Source organism: Drosophila elegans, unplaced genomic scaffold (genome assembly GCF_018152505.1).
Source record: "Drosophila elegans isolate 14027-0461.03 unplaced genomic scaffold, ASM1815250v1 contig_476, whole genome shotgun sequence".
NCBI classification, from domain to species: Eukaryota; Metazoa; Arthropoda; class Insecta; order Diptera; family Drosophilidae; genus Drosophila; species Drosophila elegans.
In genome coordinates, this window is record NW_024545863.1 from 14,494,463 (window position 1) to 14,516,362 (window position 21,900).

The following is a 21,900-nucleotide window of genomic DNA, read 5'->3' on the forward strand; positions in this document are numbered from 1 at the left end:
TATTATTGGCCCCCAGCGCAGTACCGCTCGCCCACGCGTCCGCCCGTGAATGCCGCGCGGAAAAGTCGCTTTCCACTAAATTGGCGTCCCGATTCGAGGAAATCCGTCAGCCGCATTCGCGCTCGTTCGGTCAGCACTAAGGTTAATAATCGTTCAAATCGTTAAAGCCATAAAAATAATAATAATAATTGCAATAACAATAAACATAGTAATAATCGTAACGCTTACGAGCCTTTGATAGTGCCAAGGCAAGCGCTAAACAAGTATTCAAATTCGAATTCAATTAACAGCAAAGTGCAATTGGCTAAAAAACCAAACCAAAACGCAACAAAGTATACGAAACACTTGTGAAACTGTAAACAATAGTGAAGAAATATTTAAAGTTATTTATCGGAGTTAATGTTCAACAAACATTAGTGCTTAAACCAAGTTAAGGCCCCCAGTGGAAAGTGCAATAATTAAAATAAACGTTTTAAAAAATATTTACCAAACAACCGCTTGTGAAAAATATTTTATAAATATTTAAAGAATTAAAAAATAAATATTTATATCGAAATTTTACAAAATAATGCCATTGAGAACATATTAAACATAAAATTTATAAAGACTTTAAACAACAAATAAAAATATTTTCATCAAAATAAAATTTAAATAAAGTTGAAAATTTTGCAAAAATCAAAACAAGACTAATGAACATCACAGATAGCTTGGAGAAAATATTTGATTAAAAATCCGCCAAAAATCGCAGAGATCCAGAGACACACCCCAGAGAAAACAGTCAAGCCCCCAACGATTTTCAGCCCGTCTCGGACGGAGCACCGCCAAGATTCTCACCGCCAGCAGCGCAATGAACTCGTACTTTGAGCAGGCCTCCGGCTTCTACGGCCATCCGCACCAGGCCACCGGAATGGCGATGGGCAGCGGCGGCCACCACGACCAGACGGCCAGTGCGGCGGCGGCCGCCTACCGCGGATTCCCCCTGTCGCTGGGCATGAGTCCCTACGCCAACCACCATCTGCAGCGCACCACCCAGGACTCGCCCTACGACGCCAGCATCACGGCCGCCTGCAACAAGATATACGGCGACGGGGCCGGCGCCTACAAGCAGGACTGCCTGAACATCAAGGCGGACGCGGTGAATGGCTACAAGGACATCTGGAACACGGGCGGCTCCAATGGCGGCGGGGGTGGCGGAGGAGGCGGTGGCGGCGGCGGGGCAGGAGCCACCGGCAACGGAGCCAACGGAGCCAATGCGGCCAATGCAAACGGACAGAACAATCCGGCGGGCGGCATGCCCGTTCGACCCTCCGCCTGCACACCCGACTCCCGAGTGGGCGGCTATTTGGACACCTCGGGCGGCAGTCCCGTCAGCCATCGCGGCGGCAGTGCCGGCGGCAATGTGAGCGTCAGCGGCGGCAATGGCAACGGCGGCGGTGTGCAGGGCGGCGTGGGCGTGGCCGCAGCGGGCACCGCCTGGAACGCCAACTGCACCATCTCGGGCGCCGCTGCCGCTCAGACGGCGGCCGCCAGCAGTTTACACCAGGCCAGCAATCACACATTCTACCCCTGGATGGCTATCGCAGGTGAGTGTCCTGAAGATCCGACCAAAAGTGAGTGTCCACTGTAGCACAAGTCCACTTAAAGTCCCCTTTCCCCCCAACAATAAATATCCCTCTCGAAACCAAAGCTTTGTTGTTTTCCCAGCTGCCATCAGGCTCAACAGATTGCAGCTAACTCATCAAAAGTCATCTTGTGACTAATTGCTGTCTTTGCACCGATTAACAGACAAAGTCAACATGTAAAATCAAAATAATGAAGAGCTCACTTCGATCGTAGGGAAAAACAGATAATAAGTAATTGTAACAAAGTCACCAAGATAAACAAGTGGAGCTACATGAAAAAACAGACCTTATTCGAAAATCGCCAACATTTTCACTAGTTTTTTTTTATTACAAGAAATTTTTTTAATTCATAATTGTAAGCATTTAAAAGGAGTAAAACACATATAAAATCTGACAAAAATAATTAATTATTTTATTTACATTAGAAGATCCTCTAATATTGTAATTTAATTGTGAAAGTTTATTTTTACTACAACACAGAACTATTAATATTACATATTGTTTTTTTTTTAAAAACTTTTTATAGTATCTGAAAGTATAGTATTAAAAAATTAAATATGAATAATGTTCACATAAACCACATTAAGTGTTTTTATATATTTTAAATTAACAAATGTTTAATGACTATAAAATAAAATCTTAGATATTGCATTTAAGAAACATTTTTTTGACTTGATTTAAAATAAGTTAGGTCTAATATCTGATTGACAAATTTTGCATATTATTATTAAAATATTTACCCACTTTACAACCCCATTCAACATGAGCTCTTCAGAATTCCTTTTGGCCAAGTGACGTTGAATGAACTGCAAATTGTTTTCCACTTATTCTATTTAAAGCTGGCTAGTCGGGTTGCCAATCTGGCCATAGTTTATTCGCTGGTCGGCAATTCAAGAGATTTAATCACTCTTAGCGAGATCAGAGCCATAAACAAGAACCATGGGCAGCCAGAAAGAAAAATGAGAAACCAGCTCAGACCCTCCGATTCCACCTGCTCCGATCCGCGACACCTTGCAGCGCTCCGACTGCCTCATAATTTTCAACACTTTGTTTACTAATTTTTGTCACCTTTGCTTTTAATGATGCTCGGCGGTAATTGTTGCAGCGCTGGCAGCCCAAGTGAGCTGCAATTTGTGCAACAAGAGAGCGGCAACGCGCAGCGTGAATTATGGCATGCGGCTGAAAGAGCTGCAAACTAGCAAAGGAGCAGCAAAGGCAGCCACAGGAGCCGGCGAAAAAAAGGGGAAGGTTGAATCCTTTCAGCCAGGACACACACTGGGCGCAGAAGTCGCGCTTATTACGGTTAACTACGCCATTATGTAATTACGTTCAGCACCTCGCCGCCCGACTTTTTGTCCGACCCCGGGCTTAAAAGCCACCAGCCGAGCGAGGCGAACGGCTTGCGTCCGAGTCCGAGATTGCCGTTTGGGCCAAGAACAATGCCAAGAGTAGGTCAGCCGAAGGAGGTCTAGGTGCTCGAAGATCGAACATAAATTGCACTCAACTCAGCACTGAGGAAAAGCAATGCCAAATAATAGCACATAATATATTTTAGATCCAAATTAAAATTTTGTTTAGACTTTGGAATACATGTTTAAAAATATTCCAAATATAACAACCATTTTTTTTAAACCTTAATATGATTTAATATTTATATTATTATAGATTTGTTAAACAAAATCTAGAACATCAGAAATTAAATGTTCAGAAAATGATATTTTATTGTTTCTCCTATTGCCAAAAACCAGATTTAGTTTTAATTTATTTCTTAAAATGTTCCCATGGCCTCTGTAATTATTGCTTTTATTTTCACTATTTTTGCCTGTGTAAAAATGTAAACTTGCGAAAAATGCCCTTCAAAAATCAATCAAATTTCACTTAAAGGCAGCGCGAAGAGCTGGTTAAAAAACAATTAAAGTTGAACTAAATTCGAGAGCCTTGCGACAGGTTTTCCCCGCCATTCGATCGGTTCTGCGAGATGATCAGCGTAATGAAATTTATGCGCTGTGTCAGGCCAGTTTGAAGTGTCGGTGATGAATTGGCCAGGCCAAAAAAAAAACGTTGCCAAAAACCCTTCATACAGGGTGCCTTGTATTACACTTCAAGTTCATCGGACAATCTCTCAGAGTTATAACATCTTAAGGGGAATGTGTCTTCTAAGAAATTCTAATAAATTCTTACCTGAAGACAGTCAAACAAGATTACCTCAGCCATCCTTACCATTATGTTTCTTATAAGAAAACGAGACGAGCAGACAGTTACGATATTCAGACAGAGTGAGTTGAGTTTTGTGAACTTGAGACCTGGGAATTGGATTATCTGCTGATGGCATCTACGTGATTTAAAATTTATATATTATTTTGTCTTATCTCCATCTCCCTGAACTTAAATCCGCCTGAGTGCCATTTGTCAACTGCTATCGCTGATTTGATATAATGCGAATATAATTTAATTTTAAGCGATTTGCTCTGAGCGAACTGATTAAATTGGGCGATCGCAACGGAAAATCAAGTCATAAATAAATCGGCGCACACTTCCAGCGATCATCGATCATTTGCCGTTGATCCGCGGCCCGAAATGCAAACCGAATTCAATTTTATCGTATCTAAACATGGCTTCACATTTGAAAAACCCACATCAGAGTTTTCTGGCTGTTGGCGTTGGTTTTGGCGTCGCAATGTTGTTCTTGGGCCGTTAAGTTGTGTGTGTGTTGTATGTGTTGTGTGTGTTGTATGTGCGAGCACGGCGAGCGGCGGGCGAGGAGCATTAAATCATTGTCCTGAAGGCTTTTAAGTCATTATCGATAAATTTCAACATAAATTCGTAAATTTGCTTTATTTGCCCGGGCCGGTGTGTGAGGTTCACGTCGGCGAAGTGGTTTATGGCTGAGTTCTGCGACTGTCCGAAATTTGTCGGCCGCCTAATTTTGACCAGTGCACAGGGAAAAATATACCAAAAAATTATTATTTTACATGAAAATGCTTTAAATACTTGAGTAAAAAACTTCCATTTTAATAACCAAAAAACAATCGTATAATTTGACAATTGTAGATGGTACACATAAAATTATTTATAAACGGTGATTTTTTGGACCCCATGAAATTTTTTTATATATATTTCGAGAAAATATCTCAATGGAAAATCTATAACACAATTTTTCTCTGTGTAAATATAGTCTACCCTGAAAGATAGATTTTGTCTGTGGCTTGTTATTTTTTTTGTCCCACAATGACCTTGAGAATAGCTGGCCGGACCGGCAATTGACACGTATCGAGCAATCATAATTCATATTTGCCGCAGTTGGCGAGCAAAGAACTCGCACGCTGTGACGTAATTATCGGGATGCCTTATATCCTGGCACATCTACCTGCAATTGTAGCAAACACGTAGAACCACCGAGGGCACGTCAGATCGGCTCAAGGTTAATGGACTGTGGGCAGGGGACAGTGGACAGTGGACAGTGGGCATTTGGCTGGCATCCTGCAGCATTCCAAATTCGCAGTTCAAATGTCAGGCAACAGTTGCCACTGCAACATGCAATTAATTGCCAGAGGAAGTGCGGCGATGATTATGTAAATGGCGAGGCGAGTGCAAGCGAACGCACACAGGAAAACCTTTCAACGCGCGCTTTTAATCATTTTTTTCGCGGGACGCAGAATGCAAAATCAGAAAACAGAAAATCAGAATCAAATCAAAGCGCCTGTGAGCATCGCATCGCATCGCATCGCAATTTTTGTAGCGGATGCTAGTCCCCCTTCCCGGGGATCGCTTTTTCGGGGATTGGTTTTCGGGTTCTGGGGCAGCTTCTTGCATTTTTTTAATGTATTTTTAAATAAGGAATTTAATAAGCACCTTGGCGGTCCTCAAGTCGTTGGACTCGTATTCGGACTGCGGCATCGACTGCGCCATCGACTGCGACTGCCAGTCGAGGAGTCCGAAGTTGCAAGACGTCGACGTCGCCAACGACGACAACACAAAGTGGCTCAGACACATGGCCCAACAACAAGAACAACAACCATATTGAGGAGCTGCAGGGCGAGAGGAGCAATTTTGGATTTTCTCTTGTATTTTTCGAGGCCCGCCGCAGCGGCAATGGGCAATTGCTTAAATTTCTTGTTAAAAAAACACAAAATATGTGCAAAATAAAACTTTAATTTATTATAGTTTACAATTTTTAAAAGCAAATAATAACAAAGATTTATTACCTAAGTTTTAAGCACTCTAGCATCATAAGGAAACTTTTAAATTAACTTATTTTAATTAAAAAATGAATGTTCTGTTTTTTTTAAAATTTGTGACGGTGAAATATGTATTGCGTTCTTCCATCTTCAAAATTCTTTTAAAATCACAGGTTTTTACATTTTAAAAATTTAAATCTTTTTATTATAAACAGTTTAAACTTTTAACAAACAACATTCTATTAATCTACATGTTTAATAGGGAAAAAATAATTTAATAGAAACAAATAAATATTCTTAATCAAATGTTAGAAAATGTAAAGGTTGACAGCAGAACTTAATAAACAAAAACTTATAAACAAACGAGCGGCGCTAAGTTGTTAAGATGTATTATATTTCAACGCATTCATTCAGAATAGACTAATTATTATTCGCCATTTACATTTCTCCCCTAAATGACCCCATTAAAAATGATTAGGTGTTGTGTTTTTCAAACAAATAATAACTATTGTATATAGAAGCGATCGCAGATAAGAAATAATTATTAGAGTATATGTACTGTGAGTTTCTTCCGCATTTTGACATTGGCGTTTTCGCCTTATCGATCATCTCTTTGACATAGAAATGCCATGTGAACAGGCAGTTATTATTCACATTTGTGGGCCCACTGTGCGGACGTCTTCTCTTGGCAGTCGCAAAATCATGTTTTAAGGTGTTTTTGATACCTAATAAAAACAACAACACGGCCCGGCCAACACACATGCAAGTGGCCAAAGTGGGGGCCGAAATGCAGCCATACCAAAAGGTACAAGGGTCGCGAATACAACGATATATTCGGGGGAGTTTGGGAATATAGCAGACAGCAGGCCTTAGTGACCAAAACATAAGACCCTCCTCCGCCCGTCCCCTTAACCCTTTGGTGGCTACGTCACAGCCATCGCCACTTGGAAGACGCCAACATTGCTCGACGCTCGGCGTGTTTATTATAAAACAACAAATCATTCATTATAACCACTTGTGTGTGTCTGTATGAGAAAGTGGCGTAAACATGAAAAGAAACGCACACACACTCTCGCACTCGCACAAGCTGGCCCCCCAAATTCCATGTTGTTTCCGATAATATGCATATTTGCGTATTATTTTGATTTTAATAATGATTTATTTATTATTAATAATTCATTGGTGGTGGCCTCTTGCCGGGATTTCATATTGGAATCGGACGGCCTGATTGCGATCTGATCCCCAATCCCCAATCCACAATCCCCATCGCCATCGCCACACCACAGATCCAAGTTCTCCGAGTGCAAAAGCTGCCCACCAGCTCGTTTGAATATCGCTTGTCTTCGAGTTGTGTAACAGAAGTTGGGCTACCAGCAAACAAACATGCCGCATCGCATAGGAAACGCATATTATAATGAGCTTCAATTAAGATAGAAATCTCCAAGACTAAAAAGACAAAGATTAATGGGTTCACAATTGTCCAGTCTACCGGCTTCAGGTGGCTCTGCCAATAGAACTGCACGGGAAAATATTCATGGTTATTGACAAAACAATTTAAAATGAATAGAATTAAAAAATATTTTTTGGAAAATAAGTTTGAGACTAAGGATAATCCATATTTTCTATAAAAAAACGCTAAAGCTCTTCTACTTAAACCTTTGAAAATAATAGAAAAATCAAACATAGATATATTATAGCATATATTAAAAAATTAATATTTTTATAGACACTTAAAATTAACATAAATTGTTTTCTGTGTAGACATATGTTCCACAGCCACATGTTCTCAAGCCTGAAGATCATTAGGCATATTTTTATCGCTTCTCCACGCCATTCAAAAATTTTAAATATCACTGTATCTGAATGAACAGTTAAACAGTGTTATGCCATGTTTTTTTTTTTTTGGGAAAAACCCCTTTTATTCCAAACTAGTTTGCACTACCCACTCTTTAGTAAAAATTAGGGCATTTCAGATTCGTTGATACCTTCCTCAAAAGAGCCTGTTTTGCCAGCTCTCCATGATTTACGAGATCTGTCTTGACCAAAACCAAAATGTGGGTAACTGTTATAGCAGCTTGAATATATTTTTTCGTTGTTGGGTCATCGATTTGTTCGCCGCATTCTCCAAACATTTGCTTGTATACCATAATTTATAGATTACTATTTTGATTTATCTGAGCGAACTTTGGTCAGAACTTTGGGCTCCTTTGGATCTTTTGGCTCCTTTTTGGGGCCACATTAATGTCAATTTAATGTTTCCTTAATGACTTCTTTGGCTGCAACTTCTCGTTGTTGTTGTCGGCCAGTTGTTATCAGTTTGCTGGTCAAACTGGGAAAGTGTTTATGCTAAATAGCTAACGAGTTTTCCACTCGAAAGTGAAGCTTTCCGACGTTAGACGTTAGACGTCGAGTTGCATTCTGTTCATTCTGTTGATGCTCTGCTCAAAGTTTCGTATGCCACATGCTCTAGCCGTCTATTTATTTGGGTCGGCAATTAAGATTTATATCAGCCCCTTTGATGGGGCAATAAAAGGCCAAAGACGCCGCAAGCTGCAGCCGGAAAATGAGAATTCTCTCATTCTCCCGGAGCATCCAGACTCTCTCATTTATGCGGCTGGCGACTAATCCTCCCACAAAAACGAAGCGTGCGCCGCCTTAAAGAGTCATAAAAATCATTTCCCCCGCGCAAAAGGTGTGAAAATCGAGGGGGCGAGGGGTGCGTTTTCCAGGGGCAAGACCGCAAACTAAATGTTTAATTTTTACAAGTCGCGTCGCATGTAAACAGCATTCAGCATACAGCATCCCCCTTTCGCCAGCCATTTGTTTGAATTTGTCTAAAGTGGCTGGCTCCGTTCCCCACTCCGTTTTTTTCCCACTTTTTTCTTTCATAATTTTCGTTTACAAAGTAAAAATATAGAGAGCAGAGGCAAGCGTTTGTCAAATTTAAACCCTTTGCCCCTCATAGTTTTTGGCCGCTTTCTTGTTCTTTTTAATTTAATAATTTCTTTTGTTGTTTCTTTGCGTCTGGATGGCCACATAGTATCTGTGTGCGGCACTCAGTGTCCGTGAGCTGGAAATTACGTTTACTCAGGCGCCAGGCGCGCATATTTAAATACACACGTGTTTTATCGCTGCCATTAAATCATATTTTTATACTTTTACCTTTTCCACGGCAAGCTGCTGACGCCCCCTCGCCGGGCTCCCCCCCCGTACGCCCACTTTTCGAGGCGTTGGCATTTCGGATTGTTTACATTTTGCACTTTCATGGCATAAACAAAGCCGGTGCGACGCTAAATATCGTGAAAAAAGGCGAGACATCCAGCAAATGCGATAGAAAGAGGCGATAATGCCGCTTCCATGAATCAGTCTAAATGGGATTGATAGCCCTAGTTCAAACTTTGAAAGACTCTCGTAGTGCCAGACGAGTTATCAAGAGCTATGGAGTGCACTTTGAGTGGCTTAGAAACAGCACCCTTCTGAATTGAATTTAATAGCGTTCCAAGCTGATTAGAGTTGGCACTGCATAAAGCGACATTACTTGTATATATGCTTAAAATGTAGAATTTGCCTAGAAGTTCGTAAAATCAGACCTTTAGGCTGGTAAAGTATAATTTTAGGATTTGATGTACACATTTTTAATGTTTTTTAATAAGTATTTTAGGCCGATACCATTCTAGTGATATGGTATTTTTTCTAGATAATGATAATATTTAACATTTCCTGGGAATGATTCAAAATATTATTTGAAACTATACAACTTATCAGATTTTAGGTTTATTTCAATGGTATTTCATATTTCTTTAAGTCAAATAATTTTTGCGATTTCTTTAATCTTTCATTTTGAATTTTACACCTTTCCTTCTTGCTCTATTCAATATCCATTATCCAACCGACAACAACAAAGCTTTGGTTAGCAAATCTTAACCAGCTCCGCAACACGTGCGGCTGCTTAACCCTAAGATGCCCCCCCAGTTCCCCACGAACCCCCTTATTCCAAACACCATCCATCTGCATCTCGAGATCTCTCGAGAGCAAACAATTTTGATTCCACATTTTTTAAACGTTTTCTTCTCTCCGCTTTGCTTGCATTTTCAGGTAAGATAAGATCTGATTTAACACAATACGGCGGCATATCAACAGACATGGGTAAGAAAATTTCCACTTTTATTTCGTTACATTAATCGCTCTTAAGTTTACGAAGAATAGAGTATAGAGTGTAGCGTGTAGAGCAGACCTACTAACATACCCTAGAAAACTAATCAGGTTGCGGTGTCGGTGGCTTAGTACCCTAGCATACGTTAAGTTGGGCAAAAACTTATGAACTCGGGGGGCGGAGCAGTGGGTGGGCCGGGAAAACCTGGGGGCCGCGTGTGGAAATGATTGATTCACTGTCCCATGATTACGCTCCGGCCAAAAGAGAGCTGGTCATGTTCGAGCTGCTTGCTCCGCTGGCAATTAATATTAAACATGGCAATTCAATTGGCCAACAAACGCGGCCAACACGCACATCGGAAGGGGGTGTAGGAGGGGGAGAAGGGGGCATCTGGATCTGGGCCCGGTTGGACGCCTTGTTCGAGCGGCTCCCTTTTCCCTATGGTACCTCGTGCTATCAGCTTTTGTTCCCGCTGCCGATCGAGCAGCCGAATTGCGTGTTTCCCCCACATACCCTGCACTCTGGGTGCGAATGCTATTAATAAACAGCTTTGTAGATAAAAATATGAATTTTAAATAATTTTCTTCTCTTAAACATGCATTTTTGAACTCAGCATAGGCATTAAAATAGCTTTACCAAATTTGAATACTCTTTTTATTTCTGGCAAAAGTAATAAAAATGATTCAATGATTATTGTAGGACGTTTAAATAAGTATATACGAAAAGCTTTTATAAATACTAAACACAATTTTGAGAAATTGGTTAAACAAATTTATTCAACTTTTGCAAGAATTGGATTTAAAATATCCCAATAAATTGCTTAGAAATTGTTTTGCAACATGTATAAGTATTTCAAACTCGTTGTATCTTCTTGTCTTGAATTTTTATTACGACTAGATTTAATTTTTATATCCCTGCACTATTAGAGTGTTGTCCATTCGTCTAAGCCAGATCCGCTTACGATATTCGCTGACGAACGCGAACATCAAAGCCCCAGAGCCACTGAAGGCGTTTATTTCAGCCTGTTGTTTGGGACCTTTTGATGCGAGGTTATCAATCAGTCTTGTCTCGCGCAGCTACTTCTTAAAATCCAATTACACACGTGAACAAGGAAAAAGCAGGGGACATGGGGATGGAGGAAGGGAGGGAGGTTTCCCTCTGATCAGCGCGGGTCTTCGCCTTTTTTTTTTTTTTTTTAGCGGGGCAGGCCACTCAAATTACAGACATTGTTGGCGGGTGCATTGGGGCGAAAAATTGCCGGGCCAACAGCGAAGCTGAGCCACCCAGATGCTCCGTAGTCAGCCACTTCGCTCCCACTTATTATTTATATTCAATTGATAATCTCGTGCAAATCGGTAGCTAAATGTTGGCACAGGCGCAACAAGTGGGCAGCTACTTGTGGATCTGCGATCAGCTATCCCAGATTCAAGATCCACGTTCAGTGCACGGATAAAAATGTGGATAATTTCTTAGGATGTACACTTAAAAAAAAATATCGTTAAATGCGTGATCCAACATTACATTCATAAAATAGCTCTAAAATTGTTCCTAACTTTATACATACATACATTTGTACATATTTTTATATGCCATCTGCGCACCAAAATATTAAAGCCTTAAGCAAAATAATATTTTACATTCGTAATTACAAATATTTAGCAAAAGAATAATAGAAAATATTTAATTTACAATTGAGGTGAAACAAATATATTTTTGATTAAAGTTTTTGGGTTTAAATCGCGCTTAATAAATTTCTAGACATATGCTGCTTTTAACTGCCTACATAGATAATTTTAACACCTATTTATTTTAATAATTTCTTAAAGAAAAGTTTAAATTATTTCCCAATTAGTTGGTAACCAGTTAAAAGCCATTACTATTTCTTTCTGTGTGGCATCACTTTTGGCACTCGCAGATAAGCTGCGATAAGGCCGCTCCTCCTGGATGTGGATTATGGCCAGCACTTAAGGGGCACTTTTTGGGGAGGGGTTTTTGGACCAAACGAACCAACTTTGGAACCACTCTCTTCCGGCTTTGCTGACATTGAACGCTGCGTTTGCGGACCGTGCCCGCAAGAGATAATTAAATAGCGGACTTAATAGAATTAAATGCCTGTTTGCATTTCAAAATCCGCAACGTGCCAAAATGCAATGGCCAACGGGCTGACGCCCCCAACTCTCCATGTGAGTCCGTCCACCTGGCTGGCTGGCTGGCTGGCTGGCTGGCCGGCAAAAAATGTCAATTTGGACAAGTTTTGATAATTGCAGGTCCCCCTAGTTACCGAGTGTGTGTGTGTGTGTGCGTTGCTACTGTGCGGCGCGTTGCAGGTTGCTGGTTGCATGTGGCCATGTTGCATGTAGCATGCTGCAGTTAATAATTATTGAAATGTGCGGCCTGCCAGGAGTTGTGCTATGCTCCTTGCGCTTCCTGCGCGGCTTCCTCCATCGGGTTGTCCGTCTCTCTGTCCGCTTGTCCGTCCGTCAGTGGCTGCATGCTTCGTTACCTTTTAGCCTGGCCAAAAGGCTAACAATGCTTGCATTTTCCCACCTTTTTCACATAACTTTTTCTCTCTCTCCCCGGGCTTTGTTTTGTTTTCTGTTTTCTGTGTTTTTCAGTGCTTTTTTTTGTCTGTTTTTTTTTTTCGCTTTGTGTGTTTGCTGGTGGCAGGGTAAACAAGTCGGCCACTTGGCCAACTCGTTACTTCCCGCTAAAAACCCTCCCCTCCCAAGTCGATTGGCGATGTCGAAGTTGTTACCACTTTGGACGCGCGGTTCGGCCTCCGTCGGCCGGCACCCCTGTCATAAATTCATATTCAAATTGTTAATTGAATATTATTTGTTAAATTTGCAAGCATTAAATGTAAATGTCAGCGGCGGATGTCCGACGTAGGGGGCGTGGCCAGTCGGGGGCGAACGAGTGCTCCTTTTTTCTTTTGTATTTGCTCGTATAATTTCGCAATCCGCAGAGCCGGTGTTCGCTTTTAATTGAATTTATGCGATTTTAATAGGAGCAGGATCGCCTGGGGGATATTTGTCTCTGGAGGAAGTGCTCTCAAATTTGTTTTGTGTATTTATTAGATTTTTCAGTGAGATTAAAGTAAATAGACCCCAGAGAATAAGCAAAGGGTAATATACACTCATTCAAGAACAATTAAGCTGATGACTTGTCTAATAAAAACCAAACATTTTTGATCTTATAAAAATCTTTTTAAATTTGTTTTATGAAGTCTATCTTCTGATTTCCCAAAATGGGTCGGTTGTTTTTTCAACCCACACCCACTCTTTAAAACAAATCGAACCCAGAAAACAACCAAAACTCGGTCACTGTTCCAACGACCTCAAAAAATGGCCTGCAAATATTCGGAAACACCGCCCCCAAAAGTAAACAAAAAAAAAACCCTCCCAGGAGAGTTTTAAAATTTGCTAACGAATGACAAAAAAGTGGCAAAAAAAAAAAAGGAATTGTGCCAAATGCGACTGTGAGTATTGTGAATACTCAGGCTCTTGTTCGCTGGTCGTTGTCCTTGTCGCTGTGGCTCTGCAATTTCCATAATTCATATTCATAGACATTACACAATAACAACCAGCACAGACGGAGAAAGGAGAAAGGAGAAAGGGAGAAAGAGCGATAGGACGATAGAGAAAGAGACCGAGTCCAGACAAACAAACGACAGCACCTGCAATACGGACAAATGTCCGTCGAAGCACACCCAAAAAACAGACAATAAAAGAATGTGCAGAGTGCAAAAATGCCACATATGCTGAAAGCAAAAGAGACGCCAAGCTAGCAAAGTGTCGCAGCACGCTTATGCATAAATTATCCAAGAACCAAATACCGAAGAAGAATTCTTCCATTAATTTGATGAGCCTCAAATCACTGGCAAATTAGGCCAACACACATGAATCCGACAGATACTCAGATGCTCCGCACATCCGCATTCGCAACGTGCCAGCAATTTGATTTTACACACTTCGAAATTATTAACTGGGGAGCACTTTGTGTGCGAGGCAAGTGTAAGTGTTGTACGCTCTCCAACGGAGCAGAAACAGTTCATAAAATGGCAGCAGGGCACTTTCGTTTTTACCGTTGGCATTTGCAGCATCTGCAGTCGGAAAGGGCGATGGGTGATGGGTGATGTGGTGGTGGGTGGTGGCAAGGACATCCTGGCATGTGTCGCCTGCGAGCCAATGGACTGGCATCTGGCCCAGTCAGAAGCGGACTGAGTGTTCCGGGGTTTCAATTAATGAATTAGTAATTTCGGCTTCATTGCCGTAATGAACACTTCAGGGAGGTGGCAACGAGCTGGCAAAACGTGAGCTAGTTATTAGAAGCAAAACTCAGGTGTAGGGACAAAAGGAATAAAGAATAATAATTAAAATATAATATTGAAAAAAGGATTATAGATTTGTATAAGATTGGCTTAAAAAAGCTTAGAAAAAGTGGTACAGTTTTGTTAATTTTTACTTATTCAATTTAAGTAGTTAAAGATCCCAACAGATCTGAATATTATTTATAACAGTCAAAAGCTTAGTTAAAATATTTCTTTTATAATTAATTCAAAGTTTTTATGTCCTTTTTCATGATATATTAAAAATGTATCTTAAATATAAATTTTCAAAACTATTGAACCTTTAACACACATTTTCTCAATAACTTAGCAGACAGAACTCGCATTTTGAACAGCAACTGTAAGCTTTTAAAAATGACACATAACACCGTGTATTTATTTCTAAAGTCAATAAGCACTCTTCAAATAGCACAAAACACTTTAAACTCCTTTTAGCCACTGTGATTGCAGGTCGCGACAAATGCCATTTGCAGTGTCGTAATTTACCATATCATTGAGCCATTAAAACAGTTTTGAATAGTAGTTTGTTTACCCGGCCACAGCTAATGAATGGTTGGAGTTGGAAAAATAGATAGATTGTAGATGGGACCACCTCTATGGGGAGTGGTATGCAAAGCGATATTTGCTCGCGATGAGCCACTGATTTTGAATATCCGGGAACCTGTCTTATCGCGAAATGCACATCCATATCTTTTAGCCTACTCTTTGGGTTCACTTTTATTCGACTTGCTCGCGATTCTGCTCGCTTCGCTGTAGGTATGCAATTAGTCAATTAATTTGAAAATTTATTAACCGCCAAAAACCAATTTGCTCCAGATCGGCAAAAACACACGAGAAACAAGAAAAAAAACACAAAAGAGCGCGCAGCGAAGATCGCGAAATGCCGGCGGTAAACTGGCCTCGATTTTGGTCAAGATCACGGCTACAAAAGCTGCAAGATCCGTTCGAGGCGTTGGTCAGCGGACAAATGAAGGGTCTAAAGATCCGTTCGAGGCGTTGGTCAGCGGACAAATGAAGGGTCTAAAGGTTGCGGAACTTTCAGCGAGTTAGGGATTTGAAATCAAAGCCCCGAAAGGAGGAGATCCCCCCTTCGAAATGTGGAAATGTAGTGCAGATAATTTATGGGTTCGGCGGCAACGGAAGTGCGTGTGTATCTGAGAGATACGAATCGCAGAATCGCAGCGGCTACCGATGGTTTTCTAGGTCAAAAAGCAGAGTCCGCGAAATAAATGACTTTTGTGCATGTCGCGGACTGCTTGCCGTCGGCTTGGCTTCAGGCCATAAATTTTGGTGTATTTGAAAAGCGTTTGTTGTCTTTCCCACTCACTCTCTTTTTGGGACTGGGATTCTCTCTTTCCACACTCGACTTATGATTAATAACGCTCGGTTGAGTTGAAAACCTGCTTTTGGCGGCCATTATGATCAGCTGATCGCGCAGACCCGAAAAAAAGAAGCAAACGTCATGACACCGCAATGTCCGTCGGACAAATGAAATGAACCTGGAAGTGATCACTCATTGACACAAGTGACTGATCGACGATGGAAGCAAGTGCGGTGGTGTGCGTGTTTGAACCCATTTTGGAAATGCCACAAGGCTGGAAAACTACAGTGATCTTCACCTGATGTTTAAAGATCATCGCTTGCTCACCGCACAGGTATGCGCACTCTCTCTTGCTCGGCTTGCTTCCTCTCTCTCTCTCTCTCTCTCTCTCTCTCTCGCTGGCTCATCTCTTTCGCTCACCTGGTGATCGATCATCTTTGCGCTCAGCCGGTTTTTTTTTAACCACTGCTCTGGGAACTAATTTATGTGCTCTCGCTGGAATGAATCTCACCTTTATTCGAATTGGAACATTTCGGGCAACCGCAGACCGTTTACGATATTCGCAGCTGTTAAATGGACTTTGCAAAGGTGATATAATACTTCTGATCAGACAGCGGTTAGACAGGTTAAGAAGTATGGTATACAAGCTAAGATCATAAGAGACATAAGAGGCACTCAGATAAGAGATTTGGTTGGATTTACGTGTATGGGATTAAGTCTTATAGATGCTAGCTATTGTAAGATATTAGCTGTTATAAATTTATGAGTTTCAAGTTTAAAAACTTCATAAAATTAAATGTGGAAATACACAGAAAAACATTTAAATCATAATGCAAACCTATTTACACATATTTCAAAATAAAATAAATAATAAATAAATAAATAAATAAAATAATTGTCATTGTGATATCAAGAACTGATTTTAAGTACAGAATGACTCAAAGGCAATTAATTTTGCAATGGTAACCATGTCTTAAACATGATTTTTGAAATGAATTCTTAAGCAATTTGACTTTCTAACTATTCCCAAACAAGTATATGAAGCGCCCCTTAACAAGGCCCAATCCCAATCGAAATCAAAATCACGTTCACAAAATGTCGCCTGATTTCAGGGGAATTTTGAAGGGACTCAGACCCACCGCAGTGGAATCGAACCAAAATCGAGCGCTTCCCTGTAATCTCAATCGATGATCTATTAACGAGTGTCCATAAAAATTATGCAACTTTCCGCTGCGGCAACAAAATGGATGTGCACAACAACACACAACAACACGCAACGACAATTGAGCCAGAATGCCATTTCCTTTGTCAGCTGGGGCCATAAATCTTGAGCATATTAACATGGACGTGCGATGAAAGTGCCAGCCAAATATGTCATTGTCAGTTGGGTTTTGGCCAGCAGGGGGATTGGATTGGATGGGATTGGATAGGATTGGAGAGGCGACCATGAACGAGAATCAGACGCCTTTGCGGCTGCCGTAAGCGAGTGTATTGACACCTGACCAGCCCAAACAAACATTCGAACTAGAGGAGGGAAAAGAAAGTTGGGAACCGTGGGGGCCCTCAGATCGATAGAACAGGTAGATGGGTTCGGAAATACTTTCGGCCGTAAATCACCGCCGATCCAAGCTGAGGCTGATAACTGGCCAAAAGTCGTATGCCAAGTATTTCGGGGCCTGTTTATCGCACTCGATGCATTTGGAATTGGTCAGAGTATTTTTCCGTATTTATGCGCAACTTTGTTGTGTTGTTGTGTCTGTGACACAAACACAAAACATGACCAAATTTTTGGGCGTGAGCTCGACGAGTGAGAAAGAGAGGGATAGAGGGCAACAGAGAGAGAGAGAGACAGCATAGTGACAGCGCCCATAAATCTCTGTAACATGACACTTTTGGCAATGGAAATAAAATATGGCATTCGGCGCACCAAAATGTCGCACCAGGCTCCCTTGATTTTTGTTCTGTTCTTGTCTTATTTTATTTATATTTTTGGCAAAGTCTCTGGCATTTTGGCCCACTGTGCCATGCGACACTGGACGGATCGCGTACAGCATTCAGCTAATTACAAATGAAATTACAATGGTCAGATATCGCCCCTGCCCACCGCCATTGCGATCCGTTGAGCTGCTGTTACTGCTGCCGGCCAAGTGTCACTTGCCGCTGTCATTTTCGTTTCGTTTTCATGTGTCACTTGGCAGGCCCTCTCCCCCTCTTCCCCTCTCCCCCTGCCCCCTTTACCCCCTTTACCCCCTTTGCCACCTTCTTACCTCTTTTGGGCCCAGTCCTTGTCCTTGTAATAAAGCAAAACGGCTGCGCATGCGCGCAAGTCACTCAGCAACAATGCACTGCGAAAAAAATCTTAAACAGACTATTTCACTAGGCCAATGCCACCTTTTATATTTAATTCTAAATTTTTGACACCATATAATTTTAAATTCCATATCAGTAAGGTCCATATGGTTAAATCAAATGAAAGAATAATCATATACTTTTGTTTTACAATTACTACTATCGCAATTAAAAATCTTTTTACTCTTACCCACAAAGTATACAAAAAGCACCTAATTGGAAAAAAATATTAAAAAATGTCTCAACAAATAATCGTTTATTCACATTTTTTTTTTGTATTATTTGTTTTCGGTTCCTAGAGAAATGTATTGAAATTTTCACAAAAAACATTTTATTATATTTTTTTAAAATTAAAATATAAAATTTTATTAAATTGCTAATCAAGTTAACTGGTTCGGTATTAAATATTCTTGATAAATTTAGTGTATTACTTACATTATTAAAAATAAAATTATCAAATAAGTACATTTTATTCTGCTTAAATTGTTTCCTTATTTCAACTTCAATTTACTGAGTAAAATAATTTAGAAATATCTGATAAATTTTATAAAATTTTAAAATTTTGCTTAAATATAAAAGTCGGTTTGTTTTCAGTTTTATTTTCCCAGTGCATGGTAGGCAACAACAACCGGGCAAAGTCGCTGCCTCTGTCAGATTTTGTGAGTGTCACTTGGGCTGCTTTGTTGCTGGTGCCCGGGTCTTGGCAACTCGGATCCCGAGCCAGACGCTTGGGTGTTATCTGTCCCGTCGACCGTCTTCAGTTTCGCTGCGGTTGCATCTCGGCGACCGGCTCTGGATCCGAATCTGTATCTGTAGCTGTAGCTGTAGCTGTATCTGTATCTGAATTCCTGCAGAAACACGCGAAATGCGCGCCTCGGCGTATAAAACTGTTAACTAACTCAATTTTGTAGCTGTCAGTTGGCTAAGGGGGCTGCAGAGTTCAGCATGGGTTAATGAGTTGTTGTTGGCCGTTGCCGGCATGCCGCTTACACATGTCACAACAAATTGCCAGCCGTTGAGGTTCGGCCTGCTCATAAACAAATCACTTGATCTGCAAGACGAAATTTCGCCATCCTGAGTTTTGTGATGAATCCAGAGCGGGCATATAGGATTACAATTACAGGGATAGTGGAGGAGCAGGTATTCCAAAGTATTCCGTTCTGGGGGCCGGAGCACGTGTTTGGAAAAGTTGGAGCGGACTCACGGATGCACGCCGCGCACATGTCTGTCACACAAATGTCACTTAGAGTTGCAAACGCCGCGGACGCTTAACAATTTCATAATTCGCTGGAGCATCGGAGGGGGTTCAGTGGAACACTTGACATTGGCCTGTGAGAACGGGGAATGCGAAAAGCGAGTCCGGATATTTAGTATTCGCCGCGCATTCGAGCAGCCAAGTGACCAACAAGAAGCGAGGATCTTTGCACAAAGAGAAAATGTACTCAATGGAATTTCAAACTTAACTATGCGTTAGAATATAAGTGGTTAAAGTAGCTTTGACTTGAACCGAAATTCACTTTTCAATAATATCATTGAACACGGTTGAGCCGAATAGCAAGGATATTTAAAATTAATGCAATTGAGTTGATATTTTCAATTTGGCTGTTAATTACTTAACAGTTAACATTACTTTTTTTTAAAATAGGAGTGTGATATACTGAAATGTTGTATATGTTGTTACAAATAATTTTTTATTAAATCAGTGGATAAATTCTATAACAAAATGTATGCAAATTAAATTTTGTCCTGTGCAGTGTAACCCCTCATCACACACCAAAATGTCTACAAAGGAAACAAAGTTGACAATTCAATCATTGTGGGGGCTTGGCCTCCAGGGGGCGCCACTGCAGCTGGAAGTGCCGGGCTTTTAATATATAGAAAATAGTTAGTTGTATGCACTACAACTGCTAGAGTTTCCCACTCCTCGTCGTTCTTTTGTTTGTTTGCGTCACTTGGCAACTTATGGGGTGGGGAAATGAAAGGAAAATGGGTATGGTTATGGGGAAAAGCGAAAATGGAAAATGGAAAGGGGAATGGGGAGCACAACGTTGACAACGGCAACAATTGCAGCCACAACAGTAAAAAGGGGGACAAAAGGCGCACCACGCGGTAATTCTGCTCCGAAAGAGTTTTGCCCATGGTCTAGTGTGTGTGAGCCAACAAAACTTGGGGCAATAAATTTGCAACGGATCACATAAATCACATTCAAGTGAAGCTTAACACACGCGCCCAAGTAGAAGACACACACACAAATACACACACACACTCCAATGCCAGTTCGTTTATGCAAGGCTCTGTCTTGGTGTGTGTGAGTGTGCAAAAAAAGACACTTTTTGCAAGTCGTGCAGGAGAGAAACCGTTGTAATGAGAACTAGCTGGGTGCAAAGTGTCCCGAGGGGTCAGCAAAGGTCATTCCGAAATGCACATTTTCAAATGTGGTGTAGCTACCTTTTTTCCAAACTCAGAAATTTAGTATGTCCATAAAGTGGGAGCTTAAATTATGTATTGTAGTTGTAAAACAGTTTAATTCAAAAGGATCTAAAATTAGTAAAAATATATTTCTAACATACATATTTTTGGACTTAGAGTTTTTACAAAAATAATTTTTAGTTAATGAAAAACGCCTGACAATATGCAATGATATATTTCTCAAAAAAAAATACTACAAGCTAACTCTTTTTATGGTCCCTATGTATAATTTATTAACCCCCAAATATTCCAACTATAAACATCAACATAAAGGGTTTTCTACTCCGATTAGAATCCCTAAATGCCAAATTCCAACTCTCCATTAAGCAACATGTCCGAAATTCCCCTCAGGATGGTAAAACTTTCAAGCCAAATTAACTAAACGGTTAAAGCAACAATTGCAAATTGGCAACAAATTCACAGATCATAAACTGCAGACGAGGTGGGACAACAATTCCAGCTGCACTTCCGTCTGCAAACTCCGGTTCCCAGTTCCCAGTTCTCAGTTCTCAGTTCTCGGCACCCAGCATCATTTCATTTGAAGAACTTTGCCATTTGAACTTGACATTTAGCACACGGTTCGAGGGGACTTCTTTGCAAAACAATTGCAGGCCAAGCCGGCAGACAGAGAGGAGTAGATGCGGCGAGAAAGAGAGGGGAAATGCACTTTTGGCATTCCTCGACTGCCAGGGAATGCCATCACACAAACACACGAGCTCTCACACACTCGCACACACACACATGTGCAGGCCAACGAAAGGACGAAAGGAAACAGTTGCAAGGGTGCGAAAGGGAGGGCCCAAGCCACCCCCTGCCGGCAGAAAGAGAGGGGCAGAGGGTGGGCGAAAGAGAGGGCGAGTCCGGCTCAGACGGGCGGCCATTGCAGCACCTGTCGGCCATGCGGCTGAGTCGCGTGCTCGTCGCTTTATTTGCTTCCCGGATTTTGCGCCATTAACCCTCGTACCTTCCCCTTTTTACGATCCTTCCTTTCCCATGCAGCACTGTCAAATTGGGCGTTTTAAAAGGCTTGAAATAGACACGATTTCATAATACATAAATGTTTATTAAACATGAAAAAAATAGTTGTTTAGTTTTTAAATACGATTAAAAATAATATAAAATATATAAAAATAATATAAAAATATGTTTTTTACGGTTTTAATATTTGCATTTAATTATAATAAATTAGCAAAATGTTCCTTAAAAAAATTTAAACCAGTTTTAGAAAAATGTTTGTTATACATCTTATTGAAAATGTAAAATCTTAAACATATAGAATGTACAAATACTATCTCGCTAATAAAAAATATGTATGTCAGAAGTAAATTTTAAATTAAGAGACACTTTAATACTCTCTTGTGTATCCTTTAAAACCATCTAAAAATGCCAAATTGAAAGTTCATTCGTATTTTAGGCCTTAGTACCCACATTTGGCTATAAAAAAGCCAACTGGCCAACGC

General features: G+C 40.7%; 1 protein-coding gene across 5 annotated transcripts in view; it reads left to right on the top strand.

Moving 5' to 3' along the window:
- The first annotated feature begins 596 nt into the window (after positions 1-596).
- LOC108150486 (homeotic protein ultrabithorax) overlaps positions 597-21,900 on the top strand; it is an 83,084-nt gene continuing 61,780 nt past the window's right edge. For 2 of the 5 annotated variants that reach the window (XM_017278721.2, XM_017278730.2), the window contains exon 1: positions 597-1,583. In XM_017278721.2, coding sequence (XP_017134210.1) covers positions 848-1,583 — 736 coding nt within the window. In that variant the 5' untranslated portion in view covers positions 597-847. Of the gene's footprint in view, positions 1,611-9,895; positions 9,947-21,900 lie in introns of all 5 variants that reach the window. The other 3 variants (XM_017278696.2, XM_017278704.2, XM_017278713.2) reach the window with 3 other exon arrangements.